The 16265-nt window shown below is 40.4% G+C and overlaps 1 protein-coding gene across 7 annotated transcripts in view; it reads left to right on the forward strand.

Moving 5' to 3' along the window:
• The window catches only part of LOC114559752 (transcription factor SOX-6), a 112897-nt gene that overhangs the window by 48586 nt on the left and 48046 nt on the right, over window positions 1-16265 (forward strand). For all 7 annotated transcript variants that reach the window (XM_028584602.1, XM_028584601.1, XM_028584600.1 and 4 more), the window contains one exon: window positions 12148-12237. In XM_028584602.1, coding sequence (XP_028440403.1) covers window positions 12148-12237 — 90 coding nt within the window. The remainder of the gene's footprint in view (window positions 1-12147; window positions 12238-16265) is intronic.

A 16265-nucleotide genomic window follows, 5' to 3' on the forward strand; every position in this document is an offset into this window, starting at 1 on the left:
TCTTAACTATATTTGACAAATAAACTGTACCACAAACTACATGTTAGGTATAATCAATATACGGTAAAGGAAAACATGTTTGCAGTTCACTGACTGTATCCTCCACACCAACACTGCCATGTGACCTCTGGCAGCTTCTGGTGCAGCAACTGTTTTTATGAGCCTTATCGTTGTACTATGTGATTAAGCCTGTGTTGTCCAGTTTGGAGGAGTCTGCAATGTGTCTTGAGTTGAGGCCAGGCCAGAGCTGGGCAACCCAATCACCCATATAATGGCTTCCACAGCTGGAAGAGGAGGTCAGAGCGAGGCCAAGCCTTCCTCTAACCCTGCTTCTCTTTAACAATAGAGACATTCTGCCAGGCTTGGCTTTGTTCTCTCTCACTGCTGAAAGCCTGTTTCAACATCTCTGCTGTTACCGCCACTCAAACTGTGGAAAGTATGTCCTCTTCTGGAGGGGGACTAGTTAGTTGGCGAGTTGGGAGTGATGTGTACTAATGTGCATCCTTGACTAGTGTACCTCTGTGTATTCGGCATTAACACCTGTGCAGAGGTGGAAAGAGTACAAACATATTCTACTTAAGTAAAAGTACTATTACTTTGCTGAACTTTTACTTAAGTACAAGTAAAATGACCAGTTCAAAAATCTACTCAGTTAAAGTAAAAAAGTAGCTCATTTAAAGCTGCTAATCCGGTCTCTCTGGATTAAAAAGCCATTGCCTTTCTTGCACTTGAAGCTGAAGTGGTCGCTTAAATATGGCCAGGGGTTCACTTCATTTCCTTCGAGTTCAACTTCAGCAGAAATTAACAGGGTTTCCCTTTTAGCTTGGTCTGCACCGCTGGTGTCTGACTTGTCTGTCTCCATCCTTCTTGTGATTTTAGTGCCAGTAAACACAAGCTGGCGCTGCCCATCCTGCCCATTATTCACTGCAGTAGTTTTCGGTGCACATTTTTTCCTTGCATTTGTTTTTACTCTGTAACAGATGTGATTTAAAATGCAGTGAAGTACAATACTTAAAACAAAATATACTTAAGCTAAAGATTAGAAAAATAGAACACTACTCAATTACAGTAATGTGTAATTGTAATTCGTTACTCTCCACTTCTGCACCTGTGCTGCAAATGTTCGGTGACGCCTTACCTGAAATAAAACATTAGCCGTGATGATTCCTTTTCTTATAAGGGAGCAAACTGACCTTTTTTCAATTAGCAGCTTACTAGCCCAGGCCTGTCAGTAACACTCTTTGATGGTTAAATCATCCGTAGGCTTTTTTAACTAAGCTGCAGATGAAGCTATAGTGCATGACCAAACTTCGAACTTAAGGGAGCCATGTGTGCCTGACCAGTTTGTGTGTGATTGTGTGTGTGAGGGCTTATGGATTCATACACTCAGGTGGAAGTAGTTGTGATGACAGCTTAACAGGCGAGTGGGGTCGGCCCCAAGAGTTAAGCTTATTGGCTAATTAACAAGGTCTTGGCTCTGGCACTATGTTTGCCTTCCTCTAAGGGATTGGCAGCTTGAGCTGTGATTGTGTGCAGGTATGGGCTTTGTCTGTGTTTGTGTGTGTGTGTGTGTGTGTGTGGATTAGCATTTAGGACACTGGTGTATAAACCACTGTCACAACTTGCCATATTAGGAGCAACAGGGCATCACTGTGTATGTAGAAAGGCTGTATGTGTTCCAAACATAAACTTCCTTTTTAATCTACTTTTGTATATGCCTGTGTTTGGTGGTCAGTGCTGCTCTCCTCGGCTCTGCTAACAGGCCGACTCCCCCTGGACAACTTGTGGTTGGTTTCAATCTCTTCCTCTGTAATTGATAGGGATCTCTTTACTAATGATCAGCCACAGCATGTGGGTCTTGACTACAAATACAGTCAGTGGGATATGCCTAGTAGCCCTCTTCTGCTCAGTTTGGCTGCAGGCCAGCCAGCATATGGTACGAGCGCATGCAATGTGGTTTGCCGGAACAGTTTTGAATGTCGTCCAAAAGAATCAGATTAAATAGAGATTTTATCAAGTCCTCCTTTTTTACTAGAATTTCAGTTAAATGCCAAATTGTTCACCTGATAATTTCGCATCTGGCGAAGGCTGACTTGATATAACTGTAGGCTAATGAAAAAACAAGATACTGCCTGTGTCAGCACCAAGACAGATCATGTTTGATGCCATTGGAGTGTGTTTGACACAGCTCTTCAAAGAGGTTGACTTTGATCAAAACTGTTTGTCTCTTGAACCGTCACACACACACATGTCTTTGATATACAGAACGCTGCATCTCTAATTAAGTTGTCCAAAAATGTTGTTTTCTCTGAAACAAGAAGGACAAACATCTGCCCAAATTGGTTAAAAACATTCAAGTTGTTACCAACATGATTTGATATTTGAGAATATTTTTAGTATTTTTTGGAAATAAATAGGGATCACTATATTCTATAATTATTTAAAAAAAAAAATATCTGTGAATTTATCTGTTTTTATTTTGGATATTAAAACAAAAATATATTAACACAAATAATGTAAAAAAATTTTTTAAAAAATAAATAGAAAAACAGAGAAATACCATTAGCAGCACAAATAATATATCATCATATAAATTCATCTAAAGGACGCTGGTGCATAATCAGAACATCTTTTGCATTTTCACGTTCTAATAGTGGGTGCTTGCCCTAAACTGTAAACCCTGTAAACTATGGTGAACATTGTCATCTGGATGCAGGAAACACTGAAAATCTGTTCTAAATGGTCTTCTCTTTAAACATCTGGGTATTTAAAAAAAAAATAATGTAAAAACCAAAAAAGTTAGGCCTAAAAGTGTAAACTGTACTGATCTCATTTTAAGTCTGAAATCAGGTCAGTTGTAAAAAGTAAAAGTTGCATTGCCACAGATGATATAAAGAACCGATGCTTATTCTCCCTTTCCTATCTCATCCTGCCTACATTTCTGATATGGAGGTGTCAAACAATATCGGGTTGGGGGGGGGGTTTCCATGCTGGATCTGCTTTTTTCCCTCTTGATCAGCTGTGGAGCGGTTGTCGACTCACCGTTGGCCTCCCATGCTGATATTTGGCTCCCTGACCCCCCCATCTCTCCTCTCTGACCTAAACCACAGGGTCCACCCACATCAGCTCCCCCGAGGGCCCGACCCAAAACAACGATTCCATTGTCTCTGAACCACACATCGCGCTGTGTGTACGTCGGTGTGTGCTAAGTAGGCTAGGGTTTCATATATCATGCCTAAAGTGGAACCAGAAGCTCGGGTCTTGAACTGGTGTTTTGGAAGCGTGTGTTTGACAAAGAAGCAATTTTGCACCCTGGATGGGAGTGTACTCAAGTTCCAGTTGTTTTGTTTTATTTAAAAGTAGAGACATTCCAATTTGTATAATCTAAAACTACACCCATATCTTGATAGCTGAAGAACCATTGAAGCGTGTCCAAGTTTATTGATTTAGTTTTGTTCCATTCAATCAGAATACAAGGATTTCACAAAATAGATTCTCTTTGTATTCAAAAACCCATACAACTTTGCTCTTAGAGAAAAAAAGCTCATTTCTATTCATAAACAGACCGTTAACTTTATTTTCAAAAAAGAAGAAGAAAAACGAAACCCTGAAATAGTGTGAGAGGAGAAATTAAATAATGCCATTTAAATTTATTAAACCCAAAGTAACCCCGTTGCTGCTGTTGCGGTGCATCATACGCCTAAGCTTGTACCGTTTTTAAAGCTCATTAGTCACTCTTGCTTGATTGTTCTCCACCTCTTACACAAAGAGCTGACGTAAAGAAGTTAAAAAATAAATGAGAAATGTTGGGGCTTTTATTCCTGCTTAAAATGAGTGATAGTTAAGAAATGAAATCGGCCAGTGATAAGATGTACCGTGCATCCAAGTGGTGCCAAATCAGCCGAAATCAGGCTTTTTAAAGTCAGAGATTTTTAATTCCTGCAGCTCCGTCAGTGCAGAGTGTAATTGGTGTGACGTAATAACTAACGTGCTTTTCCTAACATTCAGCCCGTGGACTGCAGTAGTTGTTGATATCAGTGCTGTACAGTAATGCAGGACAGACCTGACCACTCTGGCAGCACAGCCGGGATCAGCAGCTGGGCTTTTCTAGTATTAAACTCACACCTTCAGTAGAAACACTATCCTTTGTCTAATTCAGGGCTACAGGGTTTCAACTGGGCGCCTTTAGCAGCGCCGCCACTTTATATCACATAAAGTACTTACACTTACGCTGCTGGGAGGGAGTAGGCTACTTTGCGAGTATTTTTAGCTATGGTGGCCCCAGTGGGAATCAAAGCCCCACCCAGGCAAAGTTGGGGCCTGACTTAATTCTTTAAGCTGCAGGTAAAGTAAAATATAGTAATTCAGTTTTTGTAAAGGTCAAAGGTCAGCGCAAGGGTTTAGGTTGTGTGCCATGTAAATGTATACCCATAACCGCTATTAGGTGATCTTCAGGCTGCTTCTGAATTGTGTTTCTTTCTGTCAGAAAAAGGAGACCAAAATGCTGAAATCATTTTCTCAATTGCTTTTTTATAACAAATTCTTAAGTTGAAGGAATATTTTATTGTGACAAAACTATAGATGAGTTGTTGCTGTAGAAGGCATTATAAATTAACATGTGTTAAAGCACCGCTTTACCTTTGCTCAGTTCCCTAAGCTTCAGCTTCAGGTCCATCTCTGGTCACTCAACAAATAAAAACAAAGTACTGACATTTTGTAGATGTCATATCAACTGAAATGATGCTTTCAGATGATCTACAGGCTGCTTTTGCGTCACAGTTTTCGTCAGGACAAGGAGGTAAAAATGCAACCTTAGTTGCATTAACTCACTCCAGCATGCTCTTGAAAAAATAAGTCATTTTTGAACAGTTTTCAGCTTCTCCAATTTGAATAATTCTCTTAGTCTTCCATGACAGTGAACTGAATATCTTTGAGTTTTCAACTGTTAGCTGGACAAAACAAGCGATTTTAAAATATGTAGTATTGTGGTTTCGCAAAATTATAATGGGCATTTTTCACCAACCTGTCGAACCGAGTTACCAAGGAAAAATTTGGCAGGGTAATTGATAATAAAAAAAACGTTGTTTGTTGCAGCCCACTTCTATCACTTTTTACTACATAGTCTTAATTCACAAATTTTGCTGCATCTATTTAAAAAAACTTAAATTGAAGAATTAAAATGTATCCTATGGTTGCACTCATCATAAATCAAACTGGATTAGAGCATCAGTTTACCATCAAAGTTGTGGTTGCAGTGCACGCAAAGCCAACATATGGCTCCTACAGGTGGCCTGCTCTGTTGGAGTAGGTTGGGCATATCACTGTGTGTGTGTGTGTGTGTGTGTGTGTGTGTGTGTGTGTGTGTGTGTGTGTAATTGTGTGAAGGGGATGATGTATGAGAAGAGGGTTACACAGGGCTACTATCCCTCAAACCCCCCCCAGCTCCCCTGCTTTCTCAGGCCATGTTCTGTGACAAGAGAGTCTGGGTGTCATCTGACGGATGAAAATAGTGTGTTTGAAATGTACACCGTGCTAACACGCAGCCAGGCTAACCACTCTGCAGTTTAATGATTTTACAATACTGAGGGAGCAGTGATAGGCCATTGAAAGTGTGTGTGTGTGTGTGTGTGTGTGTGTGTGTGTGTTTGTGTGTGCAATTAAACGTCTTAGCAGTGTGCTGGCATTCTTTAATCAGCGTGTGTGGTGTGCATGTATGTTCAAGTGCTTCAGAGTGCACCAGTGTTCTCATATCTGTGTGTGTGTGTGTGTGTGTGTGTGTGTGTGTGTGTGTGTGTGTGTGTGTGTGTGTGTGTGTGTGTGTGTGCAATTAAACATCTTAGCAGTGTGCTGGCATTCTTTAATCAGCGTGTGTGGTGTGCATGTATGTTCAAGTGCTTCAGAGTGCACCAGTGTTCTCATATCTGTGTGTGTGTGTGTGTGTGTGTGTGTGTGTGTGTGTGCGTGTCTGTGCGTGTGTGCGTGTGCGTGTGTGCGTGCGTGTGTGCGTGCGTGCGTTTGTGTATCTTTTTCCTCCTCTTGGCTGGTCTGTCTCCTCATGTTTGGACATATGTTGAGTTTTATTTCACTGAGACATCAATCCTGCTGGCCAGCTGTTAGGACAGCTGCTCTCTCTGTGCCTCTCTTGCTGTATTCACTCTGTCAGCCGCTCTCCCTCTATCTCTCGGTATCTTTCTTCCTATCTGTCTGTTTCTGTCGGTCTGCCTCACTACCTCTTTTTCTTTACTGTAATATCGCTGTCTTCCTTCCTGTTGGTTTCTGTCTTATTATACTTTCTGTCTTTTCAGTTGCTCTCGATCCTATTCTTTCTTTCCTCTCTCTCTGATGCTGTGGGGTCTGCAGCTGAAGTCACACCACTGACATAAATTTGGAAGTGCAAAGTGTAGCTGTCAGCTTCCATTTACACACATTCAGTAGTGACGTTAAGACACAAAATGTTTTTTTCAGCTGTGGGTGTGTTACACAAACATCAGGCACCCACTAAAACATAGACCTTTGTTATTTTTAACATTAACTAATTTTTCAGATTAATGTTTTTTTCTCTTTACCTTGGCGTTTTGACTGCAGACTTACAGTAAGAGTTCCTGAGCTTTGGCAACTGTACATTTTGTGTGTGTGTGTGTGTGTGTGTGTGTGTGAGAGAGAGATTGAGCGAGTAAAAGAGATGCTATGTTTCCATCTAAATGTCAAGTGAATTTGAAGGGAACTTTTGAAATGTCATCAAAAATAAAATGTGAATTAAATCTACTTCTATAAAGCAAACAAACTGGCTTCTCAAATGTAGACCCACTGCATGTCAGAAAACAAATGGAAAGTTTCTCTCAAGAATTCTTACTGTTCTAAATTATGGTCAAATTTCACACTTTCCCCTGAAGTCAAACACAGAAACATATATCTAGCTAATGACCATACAACCACTATGGAGACTTGAAGAAAAGAAACAACATGTGTGATATTTCACAGAGGGTGTGATGACATTTTCTTGACATGTCTAGACATTTCTCAGATGCTGTTCAATGAGATTCAATAAGTAAACATTAAATGACAGACAGCTGGAGAACTTCCGAGGCTTGGATGGACATTCGACTTGCTGTTGAATCGTCAGTTAAAAAAACTGGGCAGCTGCATAGACGTATCGAGTTCTTTGATAACAAGTCAAAGATACAAGCATGTTTAAAAAAACGTAAGGAATAGTTCGACATTTTGGGGAATACACTTTCTGGGCTCAATGACTTTCTGGAGTCTTGTCATCACTGTGAGGTTGCAGCCAGGAAAACTCCAGGAAGTCACTGGCCAAGAAATAGTTCTAGCATGTAAGTTCCCGTAAAACCACAAATTGTAGTTTACATTATGGTTTATGTGTGGATTAAACCACCAAAATAGAATGTGTTAATTAGTTAGCTTTAGAGGTGCTAGTAGGCAGATGTCTTTTTTTACTTTAGCAAGAGCTAAGCTAGCTGTTTCCCCTTGCATCCAGCCTTTATGCTAAGCTAATCGCCTGCTGGCTCTGTAGCTTCATATTTAGTGTGAAAACATGACAGTGGTATTAATCTTCACATTTAACTCTTGCCAACCAAATAAACACATTTCCTAAACTATTTATTGAACTCCCAACTCCCATTTCATCTAGAAAAAGATGGTTGAAAAACATTCCGTCAGCTAGCTTAAAATCTGTTTGGTGCATTGCTAACAGCTAGTGGAAGCCAGAGATTACACTTGCAGTTAGTTGAGAAAACATTCAGCAATTTACAACGTTAACTTTCAGAGTCTGAGTCAATTGCGGATGAATTTGGCAGTTATGGTGACAAATGATAAAGTGTTTTGAATTTGCTACAACTCTGACTTGCACGCTCAAGTTTATTGTATTATTTAAAGCCATCAGCGATACCAAACTGGCAGAAAATTTCATGATTTCTCAAAAATGAAGTTAAGATAAGTAAAGTTGTGGCCAGAACGTAAATCTCGTTACCTATACTACTTATACTGTATACCACCACTGTTTAGACTGTTTCTAAGTTGAGTTCATTTAAAACAAAACGTGAGAATATACTCCCTCTGTGCTCTATTAAGGACATTACACAAGTTCGTTCCATGAAAAAACTTTTTAATACATGGAAACAGAGAGAGAGTAAAAGACAGAAGGAGGGAAAAAGAGGGAGACTCAGTCCGAGTGGAAGCCTGTGGCACACTGTGTTGTTCTTGGCAATGGCTGTTTGGGAGTGTTGATGCTTGCCTGACATACACACACACACACACACACACACATACACACAAACAGTGGGTTGCCTGTGGCTCGTGTAATACACCCAAAACACTGTCTCTTGGCAGGTTGGCGTGGGGACAGGTGATAAAACTGTGTTTACCTGAAACACTCGCCAGCTCACTGGCTGCCTTGGCATTGATTTACTTCGACTCTCTCTCTCTCTCTTTCTCTCTCTCTCTCTTTATCCACTTCTTATCTCCTTCACTTTCCTTCTCTCTCTCCTTTACTTAATTTTATTGCTCACTCGTCCCTTTTCTCTGTCTTTCCTCCCTGTCTTTCCCCGCTGGTGTATTTACAACCAATTAGAAACTCTGATGTCAGGGCCAAGGGTTAGATAAAGTATCAAGCCCAATACAACAGTTCAAACACTTTTATCATCGGCATCCAATATCATTTACAGTATACAGTATAGGGTTTGGCATGGGCTTTCTCATTTTGTCCTTACTAATTCTAAAGTAGCTCTCCTCTTTCCTCTTCATTTTCTTATTTCCCTGCCATTTCGAATCTCTCTCTATCATCCTTCCATTCAAGCTCATACAACTCTCTCTACTTACAGAAGATGAATCAAGCGTCTTCTGCATCTTGCGCATGAACTCACCTTCAACTCAAGTCGTCTGTCCTACTTCCCTCTTCTCCTATGTCTCTCCCAGTTTTTTCTTTTCATCTACCCTTCTCTCCTCACCCCATTCATCCTCCCTCTCCCTCTTCTTCCTTAAACCATCCATCTTCCGCATTTCTCCTCCACTTGATAAAGGAGTTGGTGTTCGGACAGAGAGGAATTTTTATCCACCCTCCAATCTAAATAGTACTTGATCCCCGACTCGGTCGCGGGGACAGACAGAAAGCCATCTAGGGTAAAACATCTCCCTCTTATCCTCTTTTATTCCTCTGTTCTTGTTCTCTTTCTCTTTTCCTCCCCACTTACACCTCATCCCTCCCATCCCCCACTCTCTATGTCTCTGCGTCTGATCTGTTTATCGGTACGGGGGGTATAAATTGTGTATCAGAGTACACACAAAGTTGACTTATGCAGATGTATCTTGGAGTTACAGGTTGTATCTTCCTCTCTAAGTGCTCCCATAAATTGTGCTCCCTAATTTTGTTTTATAAGAGGCCTGCTAAACAAGAACACATCGGCGCCTTTAGGTCTTGGGATGAGAAAAAAAAAAAAGCTTCTCATCCTGACCCCATGCTCCAGCTTCCCCCTTTACTGGCTGTAAATATCACCCGTTGAACCAAATGTACACAAATACATATCCAGTGGAGCCACTTGTCCAATAAATCTATGAAAAATTGGGTGGATTCCATTGTCCTGAGGGTGGGGACATTGTAATTACCTTATTTTGCTGCTATGTGGACCATCTGTCTGGAAATACCCACTGTTTTTTTGGGAAATCACCATTATTACTGTAGTTTTTAAGTTGTTTCTTACAACTTAAAAACTACCCTCCCTCCCTCGCTGACATTGCCCCCCCCCCGTTTACGTTGATCCCATGTGATCTGGACGGCTGCATTAGCTTATTTACGGCAATCATAATCCGACTGTAAACATGCAAGGCTTTAATGGACTCAACAAGGAAGTTATGCTCGGCCTGCGGACGGCATCTCTTGACCACACAATGGGCCCATACGCATAAACATTAAGCCATTCACAATAGGCCCATACGAATGCCTATAGCGCCTTTTGTCAGGATAAAGGCACCACAAATAAGCTATTGTCTGACTTAACCATTCTAAATCAGGCAAGCCCTTAGGCGCATGTTTTCCACACAGCGCCCAAGAATGTGTCCTTTTCGTGTGTGTGCGTGTGTGTGTGTGTGTGTGTGTGGGTTCTTTTTGACTTCCTTGGTGACTGAGGCTTCGGCATGAGGCCCTGCGTGACCGTGACACCATCTGTGGCGCCTCCGCTGGCACGAAAACCACCAGAGTATACACACAAACCCTGGGCTGTTTAAGGAGTGTGTGGACATGTACAGTATGTACAAGGAAGCAGTTTCACATGCAGACACACTCACACAGGTATTGTGTGGTGAAAAAATTATTATTACTCATTACCCAGCGGAATCCTGTCATTGTTATATTTTTATGTGACTGTTATTACTGACATACTGTGTAAATTTAAGCAGAATTTGAATGTTGTAGCTGGTTGAGATTGAAATGATTGTGACCACTTTATAAACAGATGGGTATTTTAATGATAATATGGTCGCTGTCGGGTGAAACTGTTATATGTCCAAAATCGTTTTTTAGGAAATGAAAAATAAAGGCTAATTTGACAACATTTTATTGAGCTATTTACTTCAGACTAAGTCAGACAAAATCGTCTCGTACATTCCCCCACTGATACCTGACAGCATCCATCCTTGAGTTTGTACATTTCTGTCTTTCTTTTATGGGAAAGTCACACCCAAACACTCATGCTTGCACATGTGCAGATATCTTTCTCTCTCTCTCTCTCTCTCTCTCTCTCTCTCTCTCTCTCTCTCTCTCTCTCTCTCTCTCTCTCTCTCTCTGCTATCCGCCTGATGAAGAATTAAAAAGTTCTCATTGTTTAAGTAAAGTTCACAGCAGGACACCAATTGAACAAGTGAGACCTTATTAATCTTATGGGACCATGTGTCTCTGATGTCGATTATCCTGAGGCTATGAGACACATTGTGAGAGAGAGGACAGCCACAAATAAGACCAGAACAATGCAGACATTCTCAACTGCTCAGCTGGATGGCTGCTGCATTTTTTATTTTATTTTTTGAAATGATTCCTTGTCCTATTCCTTTCTTTTTTTTTTTTTATTTAACAATTCATAGAGATGGGTTCTTTTCCCTCTGTCTCTTCTTTTCGCTTCTTTTCTTTTCTTGATGTGTCCGAATAAGAATCAGAAAAGGTTTTATTGCCAAGTAAGTAACCCTTACAAGGAATTTGCCTTGGTGGATGGTGCATACAAAAACATAAACATATTAAAAGGAAACAAACATCACAGTTTGTTTGTGGGCAACCCTAAATTTCCTCAGGCTTCTTTAGTGAACTTACCAAACGTTTTGATCTAATCAGGTGGTACATGCATTGTTTTTGAAAATACAACCTAGAACTTGTTTGTAGTGCTGTCAAACAATTCAAATATTTAATTGCGATTAATTGCATTAATGTCATAGTTAACTCACAATTAATCACACATTTTTATCTATTCTAAATGTCCCTTGATTTCTTTTTGTCCCATTATTTTTTCTCATTTTAATGCTCTTATCAACATTGGAAAGTGGATCGGCTTGCTTTGTGCTGTTGTCGCCTGGCTTTGACGAGGGGGCGGCGAATTCACATCAGCTGTGTGCTCGGCCATCAAGTGGTATTTCAGACTGGACGTGCTGCGATGATAGCTCAGTTCACAACGACTAAACACACAGATCACTTTGGTCTTCTCAATGGAACCATTTGGCAACTTTTTAAAAGTAAACTTTCCATTCAGAATCTTATTGCCATCCATTTCGGCATCTCACGCTCGCCACCCACTCAAAACGTAACGTTAACCTGCTACTCTTTGGCCGGCTCGCAAGCCCAAACAAGTGTGTGTTTTCCGGTCTAGCTAGATCCGGTGTGGTGTTGTAGTTTTTCTAACGTTACTAGTCGTTGCAACAGCATGTGAAAAAAACTACAAAGTTTGCTAGGCCAAAAAGAACGTTAATCTCGCGATAAAATGGGTTTGCGTTAACGCCGTTAAGAACGCGTTTAACTGACAGCACTACTTTTTTGCCTTTTTTGGTTGAAAATTCATAGACGTCTTTCGCTATGAAATTCTTATTGAGTCTGTGTGTGGTAAGCTGTTTAACAAACATCAAAAGTGAAGGTGATTCTTTTCTGTCTTTTTGTAGAACCGACTTGCATGGAGAGGCTCCTCTCCAAAGATTGGAAGGAGCACGTTGACCGCCTGAACGCCAACGAACTGCTGGGGGAAGTCAGAGGTAAGAGCATCCACACCGAGGCCGGCATCCACATGTACAACCACAACTCAATCTTTATCCACTTTCACACCCGCAAGATGTGGGATGAGATGCCAAGGTTTACTGGATGCAGACAAACTCTCTTTGTGCTTCGCTGTGGCCTTCTGCAACAGGTGGCGCAACAATACATGCTCTAGGAAGGCTGTCAGAGGGAAGGGGAGGTTTGTAAGAAAAAGAAAGAGCAAGAAAGAAAAATGAAATTCTTTTTCTTTTTCTTCATAACAATAAGTCGTACATTTCTGAAACCTGCAGATCCTACGCGATCTGGGGAATGTTCTTATAAAACAAGCAAATGGCATGTGCACAAGAAAAGGACACCATTTTGCCAAAAAAAGAAATTTAAGGGTAAGAAACGGTCAAACATGCTGTAATTCTCTCCTCCGTGTGTATACTTTCAGCGTGTTTCTGCACATGAGAGCAAAAGAGTAAGTGGTCAGCAGGCCTACCTGTCGACCAGTGAAGGCCAGTTTAGACAGTACACGTTATAATTGTAACTTTGATTAAAGGGTGTGTATGAAAGGAGAGGCTGCACGTTCATGAAGCTATAAATCGCACCAAGGCAAATGTATTCTCGACCTGCTCTGGTATTCAAAAAGTGAAAATAGCAGCATTGTGGGGCCGTCCTATGTTAAAAAACATCCAGCGGCTGCAGCAGGAGGGAGAGCAAAGGAGGCATTTTTAACAATTTGACCACAAATGATCATATTTCCTGTCTTACGCTCTTCATTTCTGATTGTATATTTTGAATAAGAGTTGGATCAAAATGTCCCATGATGCTCACTAGCTAGTAAGTGATAGAAATGTCTGTTTGATATCCCTCTAACCTTACTGCTTGGACTGAAATGTCACGACTTTATAAGTATAAGTAAAGAGAACGAGAATTTCTTAAATTCTGAAGTGTTACAACATTGTCTTCAGTGATTTGCACCCACTAATTGAATAAAAGGGAAATAATAGATGCTGGTATAAAACGGGTAACTTTGGAGAACATTTACGTAGAGGAATGCTTTCCGTCCCCCCCCCCCTGAGTTACAGCCAATTGCGTTTGTGTGCCGTAAGATTAGTTGCTAACGGCTCCGCGGTCGAGCTCCTCTCAGTGAGAGAAAGCGTTTGGGATCGACGCCTGTTGAAATGGCAAGCATTTCCTCTGTGGAGAGTGGAAAAAAGGGACGACGGAGAGCCTTCTAAAGCAGAACAGCACCGACATTGACTTTCACAACAGGGTAGAGATCTGACTCTCTCTCTCTCTCTCTCTCTCTCTCTCTCTCTCTCTCTCTCTCTCCTTCTCTCCTTCTCTCTCTCCTCATATTTACACCCTCCATCTGCGCACACACACACACACACACACACACACACACACACACACACACACACACACACACAAATGTATACATGGAAACTACATGTATATAATCATAATTAAACACCTTTCACATCACTTGCTGTCTGTTACCTGATCACTCATCTAGAGACAGCCTGCATTAGGGCGGCAGATAGATACAGAAACATGTTTTTGTAAGAGGTTATTAAACTATTAAGTTGAAAATCCACTTCATAAGACATTTCTTTCGTTTGAAAGTCACTCATATAATTTCCACTTGACTGTCTTCTCTTTACCGAGAAGTAGGATACCTGATCAATATTAAGGTCAAGTGCTGGCTTACTCTTCCCACTAAACTTTCTTTCTTTTTCTGTTATATTTCTATGTATTTTAAATGAAGACATGGACTTTAAGATTTAAAAAAAGTCCTCTTTTTGGGTTATACTGTGAACTGAAAATGAGAAACAAATTGAATAAGCTGTTCAAGGCCATTCAGTATTTGCCTTTTTTGTTTGTTTTGTGGTTCATAGCATTATCTCACTTCTCATAGCTCACGTTTTGAATCTTTTATTTCCACCACTAGCAGACGTCCTGTTATTTGTTCCCTCTCTGAAAATAAAATCTCTCAGCTCATCATCATAGCAGAATTTATAAAGAAAAGAAAAAACACTCAGCATACTTTATCAGGTCTTCTCTCAAGTCTGATCAAATCCAAGGGGAAAAGGCAACAAAGACATATGCCGCTTTAAAGGGGGAGAAATGTTATTAAGGGCCCTTGCTGCCCTCAGGTAAGCCCCTCAGGAAGCACACTGCACAGGGAGTGGCAGACCAGAACGCCACCTGTGGTCTGTATGTCTACCTTTACAAACAGTATATCTTAGTAACTTAACACACCAGTTTTACGGGTGAAGCATGTGTAGAACTTTAAGTTTAAGTTTAATTTGCAACAGCAAATATGTGTTGAGGGAAATGAAATGCCTGCTGGATTACATTTTCTATTGACATAATGAGAAAATGTTGTTAATTAATGTAAAAATAGAATACTATAATACTATTATTCGGGTCAATACGGTAATTAGGATACAAAAAAGGTAACTGTATTCCGTTAAAGTTACAGAAAAAAAAGACATAATTGGATTACTGCTACATTTAGTAAAAATGGGGATTATTAGCAAGATTTACAAATTTAAAATACATTTTACAAATAAAGAATGATATATATTACTACCATGCGCACCCATTAAAACACTTCACAAGTCTCACACAACGGCACTCTGTGAGTGAAACTATAGGTAACAGTTGCCAATTCTCTGGCCTCTAAGGTGAAAAAAACGTTGCCATTATCTTTTGTATTTAAAGCAGGAAAGGGGAACAACATCGCCGTCAGTGCAAGTCATGCCCGTACTTGGTATTGAGGTAATCCAAACAATACTTTAATATTGTGATACTTTGTGATTAGGTTACTGACTACATTTTTCACAGATAATTAGTAATTGTAGTACAGAACATTGGCACTTGGTTAAGATTAGGAAAAGATCAGGGTCTGGTTTAATACAGAAAATTCTCTAATCTAATCTGGTACAGAAAAAGTATCTGCAGTCAATCCAAAAATGTTATTAACATTTAGCTAAAACCCTTCACCCTTCCCTAATCTTTACCAAAATGCTTTTGTTGCCTAAACCTAAACACAGATGAGAGTCTGGGTGCAAATCCTGGATTCTTGTGTCACAGTCCTGCACTTTGTATATCCACCAGTGGAACAGTGTGACACCATTAGCAAGACCGTGTATTGCTTTGTCTGCGTGCTTAAACATATATGCGCGTTCCCGTTCACAAGACAAATAAAACAGAGACCCACTAAACAGAGAACTTTTAACTGACAACATTAATAGCTAACATTTAAGGATCATATTTGAATGGCTAGTAAGATGCAAGATACTGTACTTTTTTATTGTGGTAAATCTTGGGGTCAAGCATCTTTTATTCAATGCATGAAATTCAATGTTGCTGATAGTTAAAAGTTAGAATGACATTACTTATTCTTTAAAGCAACACCAAAGATTATTTTGTACCTTAAAATAATGTTTATAAAATCATTTCAGTGGTTGATCAACTCATAACAGGGTGAACGGCATTCGCTTTGCGGCCCTCTGTCGGCTATAACCGCACAATGCAAGTTTGCCAGATCGGGTAGCGCATCTGTTGTTCGAATGAGACATAAGAAACTACTACGACAGCGGTAATGCACAATTCCGCTTCCAGTAGGGAGACCGAAGAGGAAAAGTGCTTTGGTGTTGCTTTAACTTGTGTGTAAGAAAACTCTGGTATGATCTCAGAGGTCCAGTGGAGGCAACCAGAACCAAGACAGCAGCATGCTTGTCCTATACAGTCCATAAAGTTGGAATGTGCAGTATATCAATTTCTTGTGTGTTAGTTGAAGACACTAATAAAATGCGTAAATATAGCACTAAACCATTAAATGCATGCACATAAAGGATCACACACACACACACACACACACACACACACACACACACACACACACGCACACACACACACACACACACACACACACACAGATGTCTCTGTTCGTCCAGCTGCGTTCTGACCAAAGAAACGCTCTGATTGAATTCAAGCGTCTGAGTCTTTTATTTCTGAGTCCCCGTCT

The sequence above is a fragment of the Perca flavescens genome, chromosome 8 (assembly GCF_004354835.1).
Source record: "Perca flavescens isolate YP-PL-M2 chromosome 8, PFLA_1.0, whole genome shotgun sequence".
Classification (NCBI taxonomy): Eukaryota; Metazoa; Chordata; class Actinopteri; order Perciformes; family Percidae; genus Perca; species Perca flavescens.